This window comes from Pelodiscus sinensis, chromosome 1, assembly GCF_052426305.1.
Source record: "Pelodiscus sinensis isolate ZL-2025 chromosome 1, ASM5242630v1, whole genome shotgun sequence".
NCBI lineage: Eukaryota > Metazoa > Chordata > Testudines > Trionychidae > Pelodiscus > Pelodiscus sinensis.
Genome location: NC_143052.1, coordinates 137,334,432 through 137,357,478, shown reverse-complemented (window position 1 = coordinate 137,357,478; position 23,047 = coordinate 137,334,432). Strand labels below are relative to the sequence as shown.

The 23,047-nt window shown below is 49.2% G+C and overlaps 1 protein-coding gene across 8 annotated transcripts in view; it reads left to right on the top strand.

The window, feature by feature from the left end:
• The window catches only part of LOC149525642 (uncharacterized), a 34,329-nt gene extending 19,986 nt beyond the window's left edge, over window positions 1–14,343 (top strand). For 6 of the 8 annotated variants that reach the window (XM_089771793.1, XM_089771791.1, XM_089771792.1 and 3 more), the window contains 4 exons: window positions 248–295; window positions 4,954–5,001; window positions 11,359–11,406; window positions 11,925–14,343. In XM_089771793.1, the coding sequence (XP_089627919.1) occupies window positions 248–295; window positions 4,954–5,001; window positions 11,359–11,406; window positions 11,925–11,926 (146 nt within the window). In that variant the 3' untranslated portion in view covers window positions 11,927–14,343. Of the gene's footprint in view, window positions 1–247; window positions 296–4,953; window positions 5,002–8,332; window positions 8,370–11,358; window positions 11,407–11,924 lie in introns of all 8 variants that reach the window. The other 2 variants (XR_016347512.1, XM_089771790.1) reach the window with 2 other exon arrangements.
• The last annotated feature ends 8,704 nt before the right edge of the window (window positions 14,344–23,047 follow it).

Sequence of the window (23,047 nt, the reverse complement as noted above, 5' to 3'; positions counted from 1 at the left end):
CCTAATAATGATAATTTAAAATTATTGCTCATCATTGAAACAAATGGGATGGCAGGCAGAGTTTCAGCTTACGGGCAGGGCTTGAATAGAATACCTTTTCCCCCCTGTCTGCCTGATTGGACCCAAATTTTTGCATAAAGTGAAACCTGAAACATAGATGTGCTTTACATAAGGGCTGGATTTTGTTTGGAAGGCTTTGCACAGATCTTTTATTTACTAGCTTAGAATGTTGTTGTTTCTTCCATAGCTGAATCCAGCACCCTCCCAAATGATGCCTATTCAACTGGAACAGCCAGTAAGTTCCCTTTACACTCATTTTCCAGATATCCAATCTTTATCCAATTTGTTCATTGTATCTCTTATTCCCCTAAAATAGCCACCTTCTAGAATTCAACAAGACAAAGTGACATGGAGAGGAGATTAAGATGGAAAATGTCAAAGGTGTCTGTGATGGGGCATCTGCCTGCACTGGCTCTTTAAAGGTAAAAAGCCAGGCCTGGGAGAAGGCTGGAGCTGTGGAGCCAGCAGCCCTGGCTAGTTGAGCCAATTAGGTCCCAACTGAGGGCAATATAAATAAAGGCTCCTGAAGAGCTACTGACAGACACATGCTTGCTCTGGCTGGGGAGCAGGAGGGCTCTAGCTGACAGGGAACCTGAGGACTTCTGGAGACAATGCCTGAGACTATTAGGGCTGTAGCTAGATTAGGGCTAGGGAAAGGCAGGCAAACTCCCAGGCTGCAGGGCCTGAGCCAAGGCCTGAGATTACTAGGGCTGCAGCCAGCCAGGGTAGGCAAAAGGTAGCAGCCCCTTGCCAATGATGAATGGCCATTTCAGACTGCAGTTTGCTGCTGAAGTAAGAGCTAGATCATAGGTTTCCCAAACTGGGAGGGTGCATGAAGAAATTCCAAGGGGTGTGTGAGGCAACCCCCTCCCCCCCATCAATCCCTCCCAAGAAAGAGACTGGTCTGTCCAATAAAATAATTCAGAAAATACCATGTGAAATGTCTGGTATTTTCTGTCTTTCTGGGCTTGGACCTTGGCTGGAAGATATGCAGCTCAGGCTGGCGGGGGGGGGGGGGGGGAGAGAATGGAGCATCCCAGGCAGACTTCAACATAGCCACCTTAAAAGGGTAATGCCTGCTCTGCTTTTAAAAAGGCAATTTTTTTTTTTTGGTCAACACCTTTTCCCCTGGAGTACCAGCATCTTTTTTTTTTAAACTGGTCCTGGGAATTAAAGGGGCTGTGACTGTTTTTTTTTTGGCCTTGGTCAGTTCCTTTTTTTTTTTTTCCCCTCAAGTTTTGCTGCTTTTTTGGGATGCGGGCGTGATGGTTTCTCAAATCAACAAGGGGGCATGATGCTGAAAAGTTTGGGAACCACTGGGCTAGATGAAGACTGGCAGTTGGTCACTGAGGTGAGGTGGGCATAGGAGATTGGGGGTTCCCAAAGAGGAAGGAACCCAAAGTGCAGAGGTGTGGGGAGACACCAGCAAGAAGGTGGCTCTCCAGCACCAAAAAGCTAATTCCCATAATGAGCAGCAGGAGATGCCCTGGTGCTGAGTCACATCATATTACAGTGTCATATAAATGTTTTAAAAATTGGGCTTGTGAGATTTTTTTCTTTGAGATATTAGCAGACTTGCTTAGTGTGCTCGGGCCCTTCAGGAATGGGGACGGGCAGTGTGTGGGGTGCAGGAGTCAGGGCAGGGTCTTGGGGACATGAGGGGGTAGTGTAGGAGGCTTAGGGTGAGGGGGGTGAGAGTGAGGTTTGGAGAGGTAAAGAGTGGCTCAAGGGATGTATGAGGGGGTCCCATCCAGCAAGCACCTTTTCTTCTGTCCCCCCTTCTCCCCCAGCTACTCCCTGTCTAGCAGGGCAGTTTCTCCTCTCCTGCCAGCCTGCCCCCTGGCTGCTAAGGGTGTTTTCTCTCTCCCCCTCCGCCTCCTCAGCAGCCAGGAGTATTTTCTCTCCTCTCAGTGCCCCTGAGAGCAAGAGGCCTCCCTGCCCCCCTCGTGCTGTGGCCACGGTTTAGGAGTGAGGAAAAGGGTTTGGAGTAGGAGTCTACTTAGCCAGCATGCTGGCAGGTAAGATGGTGGAGCCCCAACCCTGCTGGCCACTCCCTTGTGGATACAGCTATCCCTAGTGGAGACACTGGCCACTGGGAGTAGGGGAAGGCAGTCTCAGTATCATTTCCCTCCGAACTATTTCCCTCCCTGGCTACGTCTAGACTGGCATGATTTCTGGAAATGCTTTTAACGGAAAAGTTTTCCGTTAAAAGCATTTTTGGAAAAGAGCATCTAGATTGGCATGGACACTTTTCCGCAAAAGAACTTTTTGCGGAAAAGCAGGCGTGGCCATTCTAGACGCGCTTTTGCGCAAAAAAGCCCTGATCGCCATTTTTGCAATCGGGGTTTCTTTGCACAAAACAAATCTCAGCTGTCTACACTGGCCCTTTTGCACAAAAGTTTTGCGCAAACCCAAACGGGAGCAGCATAGTATTTCTGCAAAAAGCACTGATTTCTTACAGTAGGAAGTCAGTGCTTTTGCGGAAATTCATGCGGCCAGTGTAGACAGCTGGCAAGTTTTTCCGGAAAAGCGGCTGATTTTCCGGAAAAACTGGCCAGTCTAGACACAGCCCCTTTGTATGTTAGGGAAAACAGACCCTTTCCTGGGGCTTCCAATGTCCTGACAAAAGCAAACCTTGATCTTGCTTTAAATTAAATAAGAGGAAGCTGCATACCAAATTTCGTGGCCCTATCTTGTACTGTTTAGGAGTTCTTAAACAGACTCTCAGACGTGTGTATATACATCTCCTGAGTGCCCCCAAGAAATTCTCCAACCAAACTAGAATTAATGCTTAGGCCATAAAAGGAAGGCCTGTATATATGCTGAGCAGTTGTCTTCCTTCCTTTTTATGGCCCTAGCATTAATTCTAGTTTGGTTGGAGGAATTCTTGGGGTGCTCAGGAGATGTGTATTGTTAGCTTTCCATACCATGATTGAAGGTGAGAGCTGGAGGGACTGTTCAGCCTTTCAAAAAGGTTTCCTTTCTCCAGTATGTTTGAGTTAAATAGACATTAACAAGCACAAATAAACAAAATCAAAGTTGTAAACAGTCTGAAAAATCCTTCTCAGTTACATTATTTACAGTCTTTTCTCTTGTCTTGCATTTTTACTAATTATTTAGTAGTCATAGATTCTTGCAGCTTGGACTGGAGCTGAATTTCTAGTAAAAACACAAGCAGGGGAGGAACTCTAATGCCCCTACAAACATACACAGAAATGGCCTCTGAGGTATCAGAGGGTATGTCTAGACTGCATCCCCCTGTTGGCAGAGGGATGCAGATTAGGCAGGTCGACATTACAAATGAGGCAGGGATTTAAATATCCTGCACCTAATTTGCATTAAAATGGCTGCCACGTTTTGTTGACTCAGCACTTTGTCAGCAAAAAGTGGCAGTTTTGAGGGGGATCTGTCGAGAAAGAAAGCCTTTTTTGACAGATCCCGTATACCTCCTTGCAGGAGGCATAAGGGATCTGTCGAAAATGGCTCTTTCTCTCTCAACAGATCCTCCTCCGGACAAAGTGCTAACAAAGTGCTGAGTCAGCAAAACGCAGCAGCCATTTTTATGCAAATTAGGCACGGGATATTTAAATCCCTGCCTCATTTGCAATGTCGACCTACCTAATCTGCATCCCTCTGCCAACAGAGGGATGCAGTCTAGACATACCCAGGTAGAAGGAAAGAAAAGGCACAAGTTCAGTTTTTCCCCTTGTGGATCTCTATAACAAATTGGTAGTATTTGCCTGGAAAACCTTGCTAGCAGGTGCTGATACTACTGGGAAAGAGTTTTGTAGGTTCTGCTAATTGGCTTTCACTTGTGTCCCTTTCATGCTCTGATAATGCCCCCTCAATCTTGCCTTGCAGACCCCTTGCTGTCTTAGTCATGGGCTTCCCAAACAGATTTGCAAATGATGTGAATCCTCCCTTGCAGCCCTATGAGGTTTTATTTTTTAAGTATTTAAAATTCAACAATAGATGTTCCTGTAGCTTTTTTTATTCTTATGAATCCAGGACCATCTCCGCTGAATTATATACGCTTGATGGAACATATAAGAAGCCCTTTTTCATTTATTTTAATTTAGTTTGCAAACTACAGTTGTGTCTGTCTAAATTGTTCCCCATAACAGAAGTGTTCTGGCATTGTCTGCCTTCAGCTTTGAACATCAATAAACATCAATGGGAATATAAAAGGCCCTGAGAAGACTTCAACCCAGGGTTTTCCCGAATATTTTTATTCAAGATATGCAGAGCGCACACAATTTGTGATTTAGGAAAATATTGCAGAAATCACCTTTTTGTTCTGTGTAAGCACCTAATACAGTGGGTTCTGGTGCATGACTAGGGCTCTTAAGTGCTATAGTTATATACATGATATGTAGTGTCATTATCTGAGGATCTATGAACTTATCTCAATTCTAATTTTAAATTCAGAAAAAGGCAGTTCATCATATCATAAAATGAGATGTTGATAATAAACCATCTTGATAGTCTTTAAAGTGCTACATAGTCCTGTTTTTTGTTTCAGCTACACCAGACTAACACGGCTACATTTCTATCACTGATAATATCTACAGGAGACATGAATCACGGGCATGTTGTGCTACCAGTGCACCTCAACCCTCAACTGCTGCAATATGCACCATTTTAGTCCTGACTCTGTCCCCCTCTTCCTGCTTTCTTGCACCATAGTTCTGATATGCCTGGTGTCCCAATCCTAGGCTTTTCACACTGTTCTGCTGATGTCCTTCAGTTCTGACCAATACCTTGTTCTGGATTGTCCTCAGAACATCATTATAAATTGAAGAAAGGTCATATTTAGTGAGAAGTGATCCAGTACATTATACAAAGGCTCATGCTGTGGAACTGACCATATGGATTAAATGTTGTTTTCTGCAGTTGAATCCAGCACCAGTTTGAATGGAGAAACTGAGACTAAGGGAGCACGTAAGTTTTGTTTTTTGGTCTCCTTTTTTTACCACCATAACACAAGACTGCTCTGGTGTTGTCTCTGAATGCTCTCTAAGGCAGTGGTTCTCAAAGTGCAGTCTGTGGACCACAAGTGGTCCGTGGCCAACTCCCATGTGGTCCGCGGCTCCAGCTAATCTCCCTCATCCCCCTGCAGCAGGGAGTGTGCTCTGGCACTCTAACCTCATGTCTGCCAAACAGCCATGAAGAAAGCCCCGAACCGCCAGACCAGCTCAAAAGGGAGAGCAGCACAAGTGGCTCCACATTGTGTTTCTCTCCTCCCTCCTGCCCAGGTCAGCTGGGGGAATGGCGGGAAGCATAATGACAGGTTTTCCCTGTGGGTGAGGGGGAGAAAGGGAGTATGAAGAAAGCCCCAATCCCGCCAGACCAGCTCAAAAGAGCAGCATTAGCAGCTCCACACTGTTTCTCATTCCCCCTGGGGGAATGGCAGCATATTGAAGCTTTTCTTCCCCAAAAAGAGGGGTCTCTCCAGCTGCCTAGCAATGCTGTAGAACTGAGCAATAAAGGGTTCCACCAAAAATGCCAAGGAACCTAGACACCCCTTTGTTGTTCACTTTCCACAGATGTTCTTGCAGTTGAGTTAAAGGAGAGTGAAGGGTCACAGACAAGCAGTTTCAAGTGTACATACCCAGGAATTTACAGAAACTCAATGGCTGTGTCTACACTGGGCCACTTATTCCGGAAAATCAGCTGCTTTTCCGGAATAAGCTGTGAGCTGTCTACACTGGCCCTTGAATTTCCGGAAAAGCAACGATGCTCTACTGTACAAAATCAGCCGCTATTCCGGAAAAACTATTCTGCTCCCGCTCGGGCATAAGTTCTTATTCCGGAACACTGTTCTGGAAAAGGGCCAGTGTAGACAGCCCAGTAGTCTTTTCCGGAAAAAAGCCCCGATCGCAAAAATGGCAATCGGGGCTCTTTTCCGGAAAAGCGCATCTACATTGGCCACAGACGCTTTTCCAGAAAAAGGGCTTTTCTGGAAAAGCAGCCTGCCAATGTAGACGCTCCTTTTTCGGAAAAAAGCATTTGCTTTTGCGGAAAAACTTGCCTGCTGTCTACACTGATCGCTTGAATTTCCACAAGAACACTGACGATCTCATGTAAGAAATCAGTGCTTCTTGCGTAAATACTATGCTGCTCCCGTTCGGTCAAAAGTCCTTTTGTGCAAAAGCTTTTGCGCAAAAGGGCCAGTGTAGACAGATCAGATTTGTTTTGTGCAAAAAAGCCCTGATTGCGAAAATGGCGATCGGGGCTTTTTTGCACAAAAGCGCGTCTAGATTGGCACGGACGCTTTTCCGCAAAAAGTGCTTTTGCGGAAAAGCATCCGTGTCAATCTAGATGCTCTTTTCCGCAAATGCTTTTAATGGAAAACTTTTCCATTAAAAGCATTTGCGGAAAATCATGCCAGTCTAGATGTAGCCACTGGGAGCAGCGGGAGACCATGCTTGGGACCCACCCATATCCAGACCATGCACCTCAATCCCCCTCATTCTCTCCTCCCACCAAGACTCCACACCCCCAGCTTGCTCCTACACCAGGGTTGGGCAAGAGATCTTTTTTGTATCACCTCTCAGCATTTAGGAAAGCTGGCTGCAGGGCCACGTGTGTTTCTGAACTCTGAGGCTACGTCTACACTGCACTCATGTTCTTGCTCAGATAAATTTACAGTAAAGTGTTGGAAAAGAGGGCTTCTTGAGCAAGAGTTATTCCTCTACCCATGAGGGAGAGCTCTTGCGGAAGAAGGCAGTGTGGATGGGCAACAAGGGTTTCTTGCACAAGAAACCCTTATGGCTAAAATGGCCATCAGAGCTTTCTTGCTCAAGAGAGTGTCCACATTGCCATGGATGCTCTCGCACAAAAGCACATCTATGGCACAAAAGCACGTGGCAGTGTGGACATGCTTTTGTGCAAGACCTTTTGTGCAAGAGCTCTTGTGCAAAACAGTTCTTGAACAAGAAGCCTGCAGTGTAGACTTACCCTGAGAGTGTGGAGGGAGGGGAGAGGCTTCTCATTCTGCTCCCGCCAGAGCATTCAGTTCAGAGCAATAAACATGGCTCCTGCAATTGCTCTGAGCATGTTCAAGGGCTGGAAGGCAGGGACACTGGCTAAAGAACCTGCTGAGTTGCTGGCTGGGAGCCAGGTAAGATTTCCCAGCCAGTCTCTGTGGCATCCCAGCCCCTCCCTCCCCCAACCATCTGCCCCCCCTCCACTCCATGTAACCTTCTGCACCCCTACTCCAGCCCCCCTACACCTTTTCCCAAACACTGCATCTCCCTTTACGCCCCAGCTCAGGTCACAATCCCCTCCCAGTCCCTGCACCCAATCCACTGTCGCTGGTCACAGCCCAAACCGCTGCACACCTGTCCCTGGTCATACTCCCCTCCTAGACACTGGACCCCTACTCACGCTACTCCATTGCCCTTCAATCAAACTCCCTCCTAGATCCCACCCCAATTCCTTACCCCAAGTTCCCTTCTGCAGCAATCTCCATCCCAAACCACTGCATCTGTGGCCTCGATGACTTACCAAATTCTTGTGAGTGGCCTCCCCATCAAAGTATTGCCCACCCCTGCTCTGCACCCTCCCTCCTGTCCAGAAACCCCACCCCCTGCCTACTCCTGCACCCTCCCTTGCTTCTGTACCTCCATCCCAGCTGAACAGGTACCCCCATCCTGCTCCAGCATCCACCGTTGCTCTTGTACCCTCCCTCCTGGACACACACTGCGCCCTTCCTTGCTCTTGCTCTCTCCCCCCTGGCCAGACACCCTATTCCCAGCCTGCTTCTACAACCTACCTCCCACCCACATCCTGCACCCCCATTCCTATACCACTCAATGGCATCCCTGTCCTGCACACTGAACCTCTCATTTTTGTATCCACACCAGAGCCTAGGGGGATCTACAAAATTCACTAACTCTGGAACCCCCCCAAAAGTAAATATGGCCTATGGGAAACCCTGAACCTCAGTCCTCCCTTCCCCTCGCCTTGTGAGGCTGGAGCACCAGAGAAGTGAGGTAACTCAGTTGGGGGCCACATCAGTGAGGACTGGGGGTTTTTGGAGGAGTTTTTTTGCTTCTCACTTGTGTGGTCCAACTGATTTTTCTGTGTCTGTGGTCCCCAACCCAAAAAAGATTCCCCACCTCTGCCATAAATAAAGACAGCTTGGGAACCTTTTGTATTGGACATAAATTAATATTTTACTTTATTTAAAATGAAGTTTGATAATGTGTTTTAACATTCTCATGTTAGTTTATCTGTTTAATAACTTAAATTAAACCATTCTCCCCAGCTGCAGCACTAGCAAAATGGCTGGTGTGTAATTAGCGGTGAGTTTCAATTCATAACCGGTTGTCTGTGGAGAGGTTTGCTTTGAGCCAGGTGGTCCACGGGCCAAAAAGTTTGAGAACCACTGCTCTAACGTCCAGATAAATAGTCCCTAGATGGAGGTTATTTGAACTCCAGTGGAGTGAATTTGAGGTTCTCTCTGCATCAGAGGTTGATTTGGGTGGGTGGAAAGAGACAGGGGTTGTAGCAGCCTTGGATGGGTTAGAGTCCTCCTATCTGGCAGCTGGTTCCTTGCATGGTTGCTTATTCAAACCAGATGGGAAATCCTAACTACAGTAAAACTCCATTGGTCTGGCATCTGATGGTCCGGCACTCCTGATGGTCCAGCACCATCAGGAACCCGGAAGTACTCCGTGCATCCGGACCATTGGAGCTTCTCTGCCCCCGGCTTCCCCGATTCAGCCTCTGCTGAAACTGACCAGAGGGTGAATCGGGGAAGCCGGGGGCAGAGCAGCTGGAGTGCTGCCAGTAGGTCCCGTAGCGCTGCCCCTCGGCGCTGTGGGACCAACCCGGCAGCACCCCAGCTGTCCCCGATTCAGCCACCGCTGAAACTGACCAGCGGCTGACTCCAGGAAATCAGGGGCAGAGAAGCTCTGCCTCGGGCTTCCCGGAGTCAGCCGCTGGTCAGTTTCAGCGGCGGCTGAATCGGGGACAGCTGGGGTGCTGCCGGGTTGGTCCGGTAGCGCCACCCCTTGGCGCTGCGTGACCAACCCAGCAGCACCCTAGCTGCTCTGCCCCAGGTGTCCCCAAGAGCAACTGGGGTGCTGCCGGGTTTGATCTCGCAGCGCCAAGGGGCAGCGCTACCGGACCAACCTGGCAGCACCCCAGCTGCTCTGCCATAGGCGTCCCAATTCAGCTGCTGCTGAAACTGACCAGCAGCAGCTGAATTGGGGACGCCTAGGGCAGAGCTGGGCTATCAGAAGGGGGGGGGCTATGAGGAATCTGGGGTGGCATCCCCCCACACCACTCTAGACCCCTCATAGCTCCCCCTTCCGATAGTCTGACATATCTGATAATCCGGCACCCCCTGGGTCCTAAAGGTGCCAGATTATCGGAAGTTTACTGTACTGTGAACAAAAAACTCCTGTCTAGCCTTTTTCAGGGCATCCCTAATCTCCATTCTCTACACTTGGGTCACTTTAGTCTTCCCTCGGGCTTCTTCTCATTTCCATCCACTTTCCCAGGTACTGCAGCAGGGGCAGGCAATAATTTTTGATGAGGGGCCACTCCAGGAATTTAATAAGTGGTCATGGGTCACACTCTTCCATGATATTAATGGATGAGGTGTGGGGTCTGAGATGGAGGTTGGGTGCAGAGGGATCTTAGGGTTAAAGATTGCAATGCAGGACGGTATATGGGATCTGTGCAGGAGTTGGGGTGAAGGAGGGGGTTGTGACCTGGGGCAGGAGGCTAGGGTGCAGAATTACATGCAGGAGGTTACAGGGTTTGGGAGAGGGTAGGGTCCAGAAGGGAGGCAGAGGGTTGGGAGATGGAGGGGCTGAGGTGCCAAAGGCAGGCTCTGAGTAGAAGGTGCTTACCTGGGCAGCTCTCGGCCAGAAGCCCAGCTTCCATATCCCTGCAACAGCTGCAGGTGCCATTTGTGGCTCCAAACTAGGAGATAGGCAATAATTTTTTATAAGGGGGCCACTCCAAGAATTTGGTAAGTGGTTGAGGGCCGCACTCTTCCATTATATTAATGGAGGTGTGGGGGTCTAGGCTGGAGGTTGGGTGCAGAAGGGAGCTTGGGGTAAGGGACTGGGGTATAGGATCTGGGAGGGAGTTTGGGTGAGGAGGTGATCATGACCTAGGGCAATGGACTGGATGAAGAGGGGGTGCAGGATCTGGGAGGGGAGTGTGACCTGGTGCAGGGTTTTGGTTGTGACCTGGGAGAGGGGATTGAGGTGCAGAGTCTGGGAGGGGGGTTTGAGGAGAGTCTGGGAGGAGAGGATTCTGGCCCAGGGGAAGGATGTAAGAGGAGGGAGTGCAGGGCCTGTGACCTGGGGCAGGAGTGCAGGACAGGGTGCAGGGATTTGGGTTGACACAGGGACAGCAGACTGGGGTGCAAGGTCTGGATAGTGACCTGAGGAGGGGTGTAGGTGGGGATGCAGTGTCTGGGAAGGTGTACAGAGACTGGAGCTGGGGTGTAGAAGGTTTGGGGTACATGGGATAGGATGGTAGAAGGGGGGAAGAGGGGTGGAGGAGACAGGGGCTGGGGTGCCAGAGGCAGGCTCTGACTGGGAGACCGTACCTGGCTCCAGCCAGCAGCCTAGCAGGTTCCTTAGCCAGAGTACCTGCCTTCCAGCCCCTATACGTGCTCAGGGGATCTACAGAAGCCACGTTTACTGCTCTGAACTAAATGCTTTGAGCCCAAGGGAGGAGGGGCACTTCACATGCTGCCTGTCCTGCAAGCAGGCAGCTGCTATTGGCTAACACCAGACAATGGGGGCTGCTGGGGGCAGGGGCAGCTTGAGAAGCCTCTCCCTTCCCTCTAGGCCCTCCACGTTCACAAACACACCTGTAGCCGGCTTTCCTGAGTGCTAGGCAGGGAGCCTGCTGAGGCTCTTGCAGGCCAGATCTAGCCCACAGATCATCTTTTGCCCAGCCCTGCTCCACACTCTGTAAGCATGCAGGGGGTTGGGTACTTCATGTGCTTCCTCTCCTGCAAACAGGCAGCTTCCATTGGCTGAAAAGCAGCCAATGGGAGCTGCAAGATTGTACTGAGGGCAGGGGCAGCATCAGAAGCCTTTCCCTCCCACCCCTTTTCTCTCCTCACCTCAGTGTTCAGAAAGCTGCTCTGAGCAGCATGTGAGTGACATGGGGTAGGCTGAAGCTCCTGCAACCTGGCTCTGGCAGCTTAGTGGTCCCCTACAGTGTCGTGTTCAGCTGATCCAGACCTTTGAATTTCTTATTGAAGCCTTTAGTGAAGGGAATCCCAGAGATGTGACTATCTGGTGGTTTTTTTCATTACAGAGGGATCCAGCAACTCCCAAGATAATATGGAAATTGAAGACTTGCACTGTAAGTAAATCTTGCTCTTTCCCTGAGCCTCCAATGCTCTTTCCCATCTTATTCACAAAGTCCTCTCCCCCCTATCCATTCCCTGATTATAGGATACCTTAATCCCTCTCTGTGCGTGTGTTCTACATTCCAGGATTCTATGCTAACCAAAGGAACATGTTGCCCACTTTCCATGAGACATTAAGGTCAACATTTTAAAAAGTGACCACAAATTTTCATGTTTCCAACACATAACTAGATTCTTTGATATGGGAACTTCAGAATGGAGGCACCCAAAATCAGTCACATAAACGTAATCTATCTAGCCAGGCTTTTATAACAATGTCCATCACCCATAGTACCTGCAAACCTTTTTGAGAGCCCTATAAGCAATAAATGGGACTGTAATGGAGATATGATGCAGAAATCCACAGCTCTGTGAATATATAGATCTCTGTGACCCTAAGACTGAGTCTTATTTCATACTGATGGGTTTGTAATTAAGTAGCACTTACCCTTTTTCTTTTGTTTCACTTTAGAATATGATGCACAAATAAATCCAGGCTGAAGAGGCCACCTTCCAGTGACATCAGCTTTATCACAGAAGCATTAGAACTTAGAAGTACATAGCATTTCAATAGTGAGAGAAATGTAGCCGTGTTAGTCTGGTGTAGCTGAAATAAAATACAGGACTATGTAGCACTTTAAAGACTGATCTGAGGAAGTGGGTCTGGCCCACGAAAGCTCAGCACCTATTAAACCATCCTGTTAGTCTTTAAAGTGCTACATCGTCCTATATTTTTGTTATAGCATTTCAAATTAGTTTTGTAGTGTATTGCTGTTAAATTCCTATGGGTATTTTGCTTTCTGTGTTACTTTCATTCCTATTTGTGTGTTATAATTTAACAGGGTGGAGAAAAGGCAGCTCCTGAGTTTTATTCCCTCTCCTATTTTGTTTCCAGGAATATAAAGAAGATAAGACTTCTTGTAGGTCACAAACCCTTGCCTAGCATCACCCCTCTCACTCCTGCAGCATGGCCACTGGCCCCTGCCCAAGTGTAGAATCTCCCACTGCAACCCTGGAGCAGTTGGGCAGCCCTGGATTCCTTCTGAACCCCTGCAGCAGCCAGGAACCCCCCTCCTCAATCCACCCGGGTCCCCAGAGCAGCCAGGAAGCCATGCTAACCTGGTCTCATTCTGGTCAGGACAGCCAGAGCAACTGGGCAGCTACCCTGGCTCTACTCCAACCACCAGAGCAGCTATGCAGCCCTGGGCCCGCTGTAACCCCCTGGGCAGCTGCATGGCTCTGGCCCCCCGAGCAACTGGGCAGCCATGCAGCCCCAGGGAGCCACATGCCCGCAGCCTTCTGAGCTGGCTGGAGCACGGGTGAGCAGGACCACCCCAGTCTTTTGGGAAAGGTGCCTTTCCTTGGCTACATAACCTGCCACCCATGCTAATAGCTAAGCCTCTGAGATGGCCAATGGGAGGCACTCAGGGAAGAAAACATTTCTGGCTGAGGATAGGCAGGTTGTGTTATGACTCTTGCAAGGAGGGCCATGTATTGGCCTGTCTCATTACCAGACCTGAGTTCATTGCTTGCCCCTGCTGCTGGTTCCTGACTCTTTCAGCAGAGAGAGTGCCAAGTGGCATTAGATCAGTACAGAAATGAGCAGGAGCCTGACAGGCATGTGGTTCAGAACAGCTCCAGGAAAAGAGGCAGAACTGAAGGTTGTAGGCAGGAGCTCAGTCTCCATGAAGTGAGGGCTGGGCATAAGATGGGGTGAATTGTTCCCTTTGGGAGTGGCTAAGGGGATGCTGCGAGGACGTTATCTTCAAGGAGTTATGGGAGCAAGCAGCTGTATTTAACGGTGATAGGAACCCATGTATCTCTGCCGAAGAGTGCCACTGTTGTCTGTTGATTAGAGGGGAGGGCTTCAAGAGCAGATTTCTGAGTTCTGCTCTCTGGGAGTGGAAATCTTCCCACAGGCACCTTGGGCAAATCAATGTGGCCTTGTTCTCAAAGATGCTGAGATCCAAAAACTCCATCTCGGCCTGTGGATAGGGATGCCAGGTGTCCAGTGTTTTACCAGATGCAACAATTGAAAAGGAACCCTGACAGCTCCAGTCAGCACAGCTGAAGTAGGCTAGAAGTACAGACAGAGAGAGGCACAGAAGTCCTATAGCAGATTTTCTGTCTGCCCTGGCTCCATGCAGCTCCCAGGAGTAGCTGACATGTCCCTCCTATTCTTAAACCCAAGGTCAGGGGGCTCCAAGCACCAGCTCCCACTGGCCAAAACCCATAGCCCACGGTAGCTATGCAGACTATGAACCTAAGAGCCAGAGGGACAAGCTGCCTGGTACCACGAGACTCCTGAATACCTCACCCCTCACACTCTCCTACATCCCAACCCCCTGCCCAGCCCAATGAAAAGCGTAAGCAAATGAGGGTGGGAGAGGGCAATCAATGGGTGGGGGGAAATGGAGTGAGCAGGGGTGAGGCCTCAGAGAAGGCTGGGGCAGAGGTTTGAGGGAAAGGGTGTTTGGTTTTCTGCCATCAGAAGACTGACAACTATGGGTGCTCATCATCTCGCTAATTCAGGCCCTTACCTGCTCTGATTCCCAGTCTATAAAATGGGGACAATAACTTTTGCCAGCCTCTCTCTGAACAACTTGGTGGAAGCTGTTAATTATCTTCATTATGAGAATGATCATGTGAAAAGACAGAGGTGGCTGGAGCTGCACTACAGCCTGGATTAACTGAATTGGTGATGGACTAGATAGGTCAGTGTTGAAGGAGCACGTCTGAACCCATTAGATCTATTGCAGAGGTGATGTGAATTCATTATGTCTGAAAATGCTAAGAGAAAATGTTCCTCTGATTTTATGCCGTGTTCTCCATTATTTGTAATCTTTTTACTATAACTTTCTGTTAATAAATTGACAAATAATTTTGTAAAATATTAATAATTATATAAATTCACATTAACCCTTCTGAAACTCCATGGCTGAAAACTGGTCTTTTCACAGAGTGAAAGGACACCCCACAAATTAAAAACCAAAGCAAATGATAACTTTTCAGACAAACTTCCAAATACAGTAAAACCTGTGCTATGCGGCACTTAACTAGCCGGAAAACTTTAGAAATCGACAAATTTCTGAGCTGGGGGGTAGGGGAAGGAAACTGGCTCTTTAAGTCGCATGTGCAGCACATATCTGGGGGAGGGGCGAACGGCTGCTATGGCTGCCAGACTGCATCCTGGCCCTCCCGCAGCTTCGGGCAGCCTGGCACTCTCATGGCCGCTTCCTCCTCGCCTCCCCCTTGCCTCCTGGCCTCCTCCTCAGCAGGTCAGCCCCCTGTGGTTCCTGGCAGCCCTATGGCTCGTGGCCCCCTTGGTAGCCCCCCTCCCCCTGCGCCTCCTGGCCCTCTCCCACAGGTCAGCCCCCTCGAGGTTTTCCTGCCCCTCCTCCCCCTGGCAGGCCACCTGGTCCTGTGGCTCGTGCCTCCCCCCCCCCCCCCCAGCAGGTCACATCCTGGCCCCTGCAGGACTTCCCCTCTCCTCCTTAGGCTCCACACAGCTGTCGTCCCTCCCCCCCCCCCCCCCCCCCCCCCGATCCAGAAATTTCAAAAAATCAGCAGGACCTAATTCCCGTGCATGCCAGATAACAGCGGTTTTACTGTAGTGTAGCGCCCCCTCTCCACCTGGTTACCTTCTTTAAAGCCAATCTCCTTACAGGTTTTGATGGATAGGTCTGGGTTCTTCTGGATCCCGCCACCCACTCTATTTTTTCTGATGGATTTATTTGGCGGTGCCTCCACCCCCCTCACTCCTTCCTGGCAGGGTCACCAGGGCAGCTTGGGAGGAAAATTCTAGCCCAGGGTAATCCCCACGTATTTGCCAGATAGTTGGAGACTCCCAGACAATAGCACAAACACATACACTATAATAAACGCAATTATATTAAACAGGAGACAAATAGAACAGAACAGGGCAAAACACTATTTTTAGGGTCACCGGTGCCCAGCAACTGTAAGATCAGTGCCCCGTTGGTACGAGTACTTTGTTGGGGCCCTTGATGACTGTTGACCACACAATCCTTCTCTGCAGTGGTTTAGCAGTGGGGCTGACTAGGTCCAGTACAGCCCAAAGGACTCACACATGGGAGAAGGCAGTAAATCCCTCCACAGGTTTAATATGCAGCAGGTAATAAAATCCCCAAACAGATTCCCTGCCTGCCTAACTAAAAATTGGTGCACTCACACACTCCATGAATGAGCCTCAGGTTGAGAGATGACTCAGTGACTGCAGAGGGGCTGCTCTCTTCTCAGGGATCCTCTTCAGGCAGGAGTCAGGCTGCTTCCGTCCTAGAATTTCCCCTCACCGCGAAGGGGTGCCGGGCTCAAGGTGCAGGCCACACAACGGCACCAAAATTCAAACTATAACCTCCTAGCCCAGCATTCAGACCCACACAGCAGGCAGCAGCCCTGAACTCGCTGCTAGAGCCGAGCTGACCATGCGGTGACTGGTCTCACCCAAGGATCTGGAGCCAACTCAGCCTGGCTGGGGAAGCCTCCCAGCAAACTCCACAAACTGGGAATCAGCGGTGGAGACATAAAACCCAGCTGAGGGATCCTGCCTTCAGGACCCTAGAGGCCAGTTCTCAGGGGGAACCTGCATGCAGGCCTGGGGCTTACTAGCTCCCACACAGCCAGTCCTCCCCTTGCCCTGCTGGCTCCAGACTCCCCCCAACAATGGCCTCTCCTTCCCCCTGGGAGGGGCATCTCACTCCCTATGGGTTGCCCGGCAGACTCTGGCCCTGGTAGGGAGGGGGAGCCAAGGCAAACTCAGAGTGCCTCTCCCTGAGCTGCCAGCAGACAAGGCCCCGGGAATCTAAGTAATCTCCTTGGGGGTTACAGTAGTATGGTTGCATTGAAGGGCTCCACTCTGTGCACTGCTGCCCTCTAATGTTTGAAATAGGTCAGGACTGATCATGTGTAGATTTTATCTTAACAAGAGCTGAATCTAAGAACATGAGATGCAGGAGGTGGTGTGTTCTCACCATGACCTATATTGTCTGGGCATCAGGGACGGCCCGTCAATGTAGGCAAACTAGGCGGTCACCTAGGGCGTCAAGTTAAAAGGAATGCCACAGGGTGCCAAATGGTGGTGCAATATCATTGAAAGGTTTGGAGGTGGGGGCACCGATTGCATGGTTCGCCTAGGGTGCTAGTTGCTGGCAGCTAGTCTAGGGCCGCTCCTGCTGGGCATGTGTCAGTGCTGCTAGAGTGTGTATCTTTCCATTCTGTTAGCTGACCAAATAGGGCTAGTATAGGCTACCTTCAGTGTCTCCACTGCTTCTGGAGTACTTGGAACAATCTCATGAAAACTTGTATTTGAGATATGTTTAACCCCTTTTGTGACTGCTAATTTGAAGAAAGAAATCATATAACTGGAACTGATCTGCGTAATAGCAGGTCTCATAGTAAGAACTAGTTGGTCCAAGTTCCTGAGGAATAGGATTTAGAATTTTTTGGCTGTAGGCAGACGATTCCAAACTGGCCCAGGATGGGAGTGGCCAAAGTCATTTTTCCTGATGAGATAGTGAGACTGAGGCTTTTGGTTGAACAAGTGTCTAAATTACAAAACAAAGACACCTCACAATCCACTGATTGCCTTCAGTCCCCTGAAAAGCTGAGTAACAAGAGGGTGTGTATGTGTAGGTGGCAGAGCCAGCCCACAACATTTTGGCACCTGAGGCGGGGAGCTCAAATGACGCCCCCATACCCCCTCTCACTTGGGCGAGCAGCAGACACAATTTTCTACTCTCTCGTCCTAGGGGTGCCCCCTCCCACAGTCTGGCACCTGAGGTGGCCACCTCAGTTCGCCTCATCATAAGGCCAGCTCTGGTAGCTGGCACTGCTATGCACATTCTACATCCAAACTGGGGCTAATGAGAGAACTTGGAACTCCAGAAACTACATGAAGTCTCTTAACACATGGACACACAAACTGGAAAATGTTTTTAAAATGCTAGTTTTAATTGTACACCATGTTGCTGACTTGGCTGTCTAATGAGAGGTTTCACACACTTTTGCTCACACCATTCAATAGCACAGCACTTCCAGCTTCCTTTGCAATCTGCATCGCCCCTACAGGGTGTAGCCACAAAAAGGATTCCGATGACCCTGGCCCCTGCTTTCCTTCGAGTTGGAGCCAGACTCATCAGATGAGACATGACTTGGATGCTCACATCTTGGCGATCCCCTGTGCCCACCAGGTCCCCATGTATTACCTCCATGGACACGTGGGCACAATCCAGGCTTCACTGACACAGCAGAAGAACCTGGAGTAAAAGATATCACAATGTAGGTGGCCATAATGGTCTAGTCTGGTCTGGGAATTTATGAATCTGTGGTGAATGATACAAGTGCAGGTGGCCTGGAATAACCCCATTTCAATACCATTTCTACTTAATCTCAAAGGATAGCTATTGCTCTATTTTCAGATTCACCATATTCTCCAGTCTCTCGCAATACACCTCCTTGCCAACTCTGAACAGCTGTTCCCTCCTTGCAAGACAGACCTTTATACTCCTGCACTGCCCTCCTCCTGTGACAATAACTGCTGAAGTCCATGGATGTTGATCCATCCTATCAAGGAACTGTACCTTTTTTAACCCTCACTCATATCATTCTACTAGGGCTGGAAAACAAAATTTGCTTTTACTAAACTCCTGTGCCTCAAAACTTTGTTGAATGATGAAAATGATTGAATGTTTGTGTCATAAACAGGAGCTGCTAAGGAGAGTCTTCCCTCTGTTTGTTTTCCCAACTCCAAGCAAAACAGAGATTGGAGAAGTGGGGGGAGAGCTTTGCCTCAGGGAGCAGATTCCCAAGTGATCTCTTCCCCGGAAAAGGATTTTTTTTTTAATTACACTTGGGTGGTGGGAGCGACCGATCATCTTCCTTACCAAGACCAGACAAGTTTGTCTCTGGAAGTTACAGAGACAGGTTCTTACAGAGTTTATTCTGATAGCTGGCCCCCATATCTACACTCAAAGTGCCAGGTTGGGGAATTGAGCCGTGACATGGTGAGCAGTGGTGTAGGATCATTCTGAGAACCCAGAATTTTAAAAAGACACAGGTTTTTCTTTTGACTGGTTGCAAGTTTTGGAGGGTTTTTTTCCCCCTCTTCCTTCTTTTCTGTTGTTTCCTGGAGGAAAGGCATAGAGAAGATTAACCCTGTAAATCCAGACAGTCCAATCCAAACAGGATTTTTTTTTCTCTAGCTTTCAGGGCAACTGGATAGCTAGGTTACAATAGGGCAGGGAAACAGCCCAGTCCATGCTTTTGAGGTTGGACAGAGTAGCCCTAGAGCAAACAACCCTCCCTAAGCAACACCCCGAGGTGAAAACAGCCTCAGGTCAGGGCAAGATGTCCACCTCTAAGGAAGATTCACACCCCAAGGAGGGGGGTCAGGAGAATGTCTCTGTGAGGCCAAGGGGAAGTAACCTGGGCTATGTCTAGACTACAGGCTTCTTGCACAAGAAGCTTTTTCAGAAGAGATCTTCCAAAAAACGTGTACAAAAGAGTGCAAAAGTGCATTGAAAAAGTGATGTGCTTTTTCAAAAGATAACATCCAGACTGCCTGGATGCTATCTTGCATGTAAGCTGTAATTACTATGGACAGAATGGCCACAAGGCACCTGTGCTTTTTCCTCTTCTTGAGAAAGAACTCCCTCTTCCCTGTTCATGCACACCTTTTGTGAAAGAGCTCTTCCTCGTAAAATTAGGGTTATCAATTGCGCAAAAAGCTCTCTGTTCTTTCGATTTACAGTAATTCGTCATTTAACACATGCCTGGTTAACACGTTTTTGCGATAGCACGATATTTTTTTTAGGGAATGTTTTTTTAATTACATGACTGTCCCCGGAATAACACGATTTCCCCAGCTGGTCCATTGGTGGCTGCTGCGTGGGGCTTCCCCTGCTTCCCTGCAATGTGGTGGAGGGTTTGCCACTCGCCACGCCATTCCCTGCTGACTCCCCCTCGCAGGATGCCTTACCCCCTCTCCTCCACCCCCACTTGCAGGCCGGTGGCTGGGTTTTCCCATCTGTCCCATTGCTGGCGGCTGAGTGGGACTTCCTCCTCCTCCCTGCAAAGTGGCGGAGGATTCGCCACTCACCACAACATTCCCCAGCGACCCCCCTCCGCAGACGCAGTGCGGGTCCCAACAGACCCGTCAGAGGGGCATACTCCCAACCCAATCCCCCTCCCCTCTCCTCCCCTTCCCTTCCCCAGAGCCGAACACCTCCCCACCCTGCAGTAACCCAGCCCTCTTTCTCCCCCAACCTTATGTCCCGGTCCCAACAGACACCACCACTTGAAACACAACCTCCACCTTTTCCATTATTTTTAATGGGAAAATTGACCCATAACACATTTTCACTTAACACAATCGTTTTCTGAAACGAATCTATAGTGTTAAATGAGGAATTACTCGAAAGAATGTACTTGCAGTGTGGTCTTAAGGTTTTTTTTTCCAGAAAAACAGCTGTTTTTCCAACAAAACTCTGCAGTCTAGACATACCCCTTGCGGGGGCAGGAGCAGCGGATGGCAGCCCTTTTTCTCCCTCATCGCTGTCTTCTTTGTGAGAGAGTGCCCTTAAGGCAGGAAGATCCCTAACTAATGAAGAGATGGAGTACTTACTACAAATGAAGCAAAAACAAGCAGAAGTGGAGATAAAGTGGTTAGAAGTTGAACTGGAGAAAGCTTAGCAGCACTCCAACTTCACTGACTAACCACCCTGCTTCAACTAATGCTCCACAGCCCAGGAAATGTACCAGGTAGGAGATGGTGTAGACCAGTGGTCTCCAACCTTTTTAACCACAAGATCACTTTTTCAATTTAAGTGTAATGTAAGATCTACCTCAAACCCAAATACCCTTGCCCCACTTCCTACCCGCCTCTTCTCTGAGGCCCTTCCCCTGCTCCAAAGCCTCACCCTGCTTACTCCATCCCCCTTTCTTCCCCACCCTCACGCACTTTCACCAGGCTGGAGTAGGGCATTAGGGTGCAGGCTTTGGCCTAGGGCCAAGGGTTTTGGAGTGTGGGAGGGGCTCTGGGCTTAGCCCAGGGCAGGGAATTGGGGTCCAGGAGGGGTTTCAGGGTACAAGCTCTGGGAAGGAGTTTGATTGCAAGGGGGGACTCAGTTTTGGGGCAGGAGGTGGGTGTAGGAGGAGGTTCAGGAAGCAGGCTCTGGCTGGGCATTGTTTAACTGAGAGGGCTTCCGGGTGGTGGAGCAGTGGGGTTAAGGCAGGCTTACTCCTGCCCTGGCCCTGCACCACTGCTGAAAGCAGCTGGCATGCACAGCAATGGCTCAATGGCGCCATGTGCTGCCCTCATCTACAGGCACCGAGCCCACAGCTTCTACTGACCACGGTTCCCCATTACTGATCAGTGGGAGCTGCAGGAGTGGTGTCTGCAGGCAAGGACAGACTGTGGCAACCCCCTACTTTGCCTCTCTCAGGGGCTGCAGGGACATGCCAGCCATGTCCAGGAGCAACAGTTACAACAGGGATAATGACTCCAGCCATGACAGTTTCGGCATTTTAGAACTCACTGCTCAAAGAATTAAATTTAGCCACAAGAGAGAAATGAAAATGATGAAATGCACAGACCAGTCAAAACCCCCCAAAACACACTTTTCAAGCAGTAACAGAAGTAACAACAACCCCCCATGAATGTGTTCAGTTGGGAGATAAGAGTAAAGGACAGTGTGCATTTGTGGGAATGACAGATACACACAGTGTTACAGAGATTTGCATTGCTAAGCTCCCTCCATCCCCTTCTCTCTATGTGAAGACAGGGTACAAGAGTGGGGGGAAGAGGGACACCCTGATATCTGTGCCCCCACTTCTTTCTCCCCAGTCCTGCACGGCAAGCAGGAGGCTCCCAGGGCAGCAGCTTCAAGGCAGAGGGCAGGAGCAGAATGACAGTGGGTGGAAGGGCAACTGAAGTTCCAGCACTTGATAGCTTCCTGACCAAACCAGTCAGGATCACCTGTCAGAGACTACATCTCCACTGTAGCCTTCTGGCGGAAAAGCTGATGCAAATGAAGCTTCATTTGCATAATTAATGAGCAGCCGTTTTTGCGCAAGAGGCTTTTGTGCAAAAAAGAGCCGTGTAGTCAGCTCCTTTTTGTGCAAAACCCCTCTCTTGCGCAAGAGCCGTTCTTCCTGAAAATATGAGGAATTAATTATGCAAATGAACCATGGTGATATTCCACCCCGAGCTTCATTTGCATAAGCTTTTCCGCAAGAATGCTACAGTGTAGGGCTATGTCTACATTGGCAAGATTTTGCGCAAATACTTTTAACGCAAGAGTTTTTGCGTTAAAGTATTTGCACAAGCGAGCGTCTACACTGGCATGTGCTTTTGCACAAGAGATGTGCTTTTGCACAAAAGCATCTGTGCCAGTGTAGACGCTTTCTTGCGCAAGAAAGCGCCGATGGGCATTTTAGCCATAGGGCTTTCTTGCGCAAGAAATTCATGTTGCCTGTCTACACTGGCCTCTTGCGCAAGAACAGTTGTGCAAAAGGGCTTATTCCTGAGCGGGAGCATCATAGTTCTTGTGCAAGAAGCACTGATTGCACACATTAGAACGTCAGTGTTCTTGGGCAAGAACTCCCCGCCAGTGTAGACAGGCAGCATGTTTTTGCGCCAAAGCAGGTGCTTTTGTGCAAAATCAACCCAATTTAGACACAGTGTAGATGTATCCAGAAGCTCCAAGGTCTACTGGTAGATCCTGATCTACTGGCTGGTGAGCACTGATGTAGAGGTTTTTGTAGAAAGTTTTGAAAGAACCTGTCTTGGGTACAGCATCCCTGAAGATCAGTACATGGCGTGGAGCTGAGATCACAATTCAATAGACCCCTACACAAGTGGCAGTTGAAATGCCCAGGGAAACATGAATGACTATGAACTTTTTAAATGAAGGGTCAGACTTGAGATGGGGCTCACCGTTGAACATGCCTGTTACTGCGTCAGAACCTTACGGTGGAAACTGGATACGACAGGGCCCTAAATTGTGTATGAGATTAAAAGAAACTGGGATGCCTGGGTATCAGGAGCAAATGTGAAGACTATGGAAGAGCTAGATCTCCTGATGCAGATGGAACAGCTCCTAGAGCTCCAGAGATATATCTGAGATGGGAACCCTAAGGATATAAGAGAGGCGGGATATATAGGAGCCAGGTGGATGGAAGTAATGGAGGAAAATAAAACTAACAGCCAGGCAAGTATCAGAAGGGACACCCAGAGATGGCATCCCACAGCAGAGGACCATCCAAGAATCCACCTCGCGAGAAGGGCCCTATCTACCTCAAGGGAGGCCATGGATGCCCTCTCCTCCTTCCACCCCATCCTCCAGCCACCCACCTCACTCAAGTGATACACCAGTCATGCGATGTTTTAAATGTAATGAACCAGAGCATGTAAAGGCCAATTGTCCCAAGAGCACCAACAGACTGCAGCTCATCACTCTGGAGTCACCCCAAGAAACCTCAGGCCCAGATGCCTCACAGATACCCCCATAACAAAGTGAGACTGTGAGTGTGGGCAGAAGGGGGATTGTGATGTGGAGGGACACTAGATCACAGGTG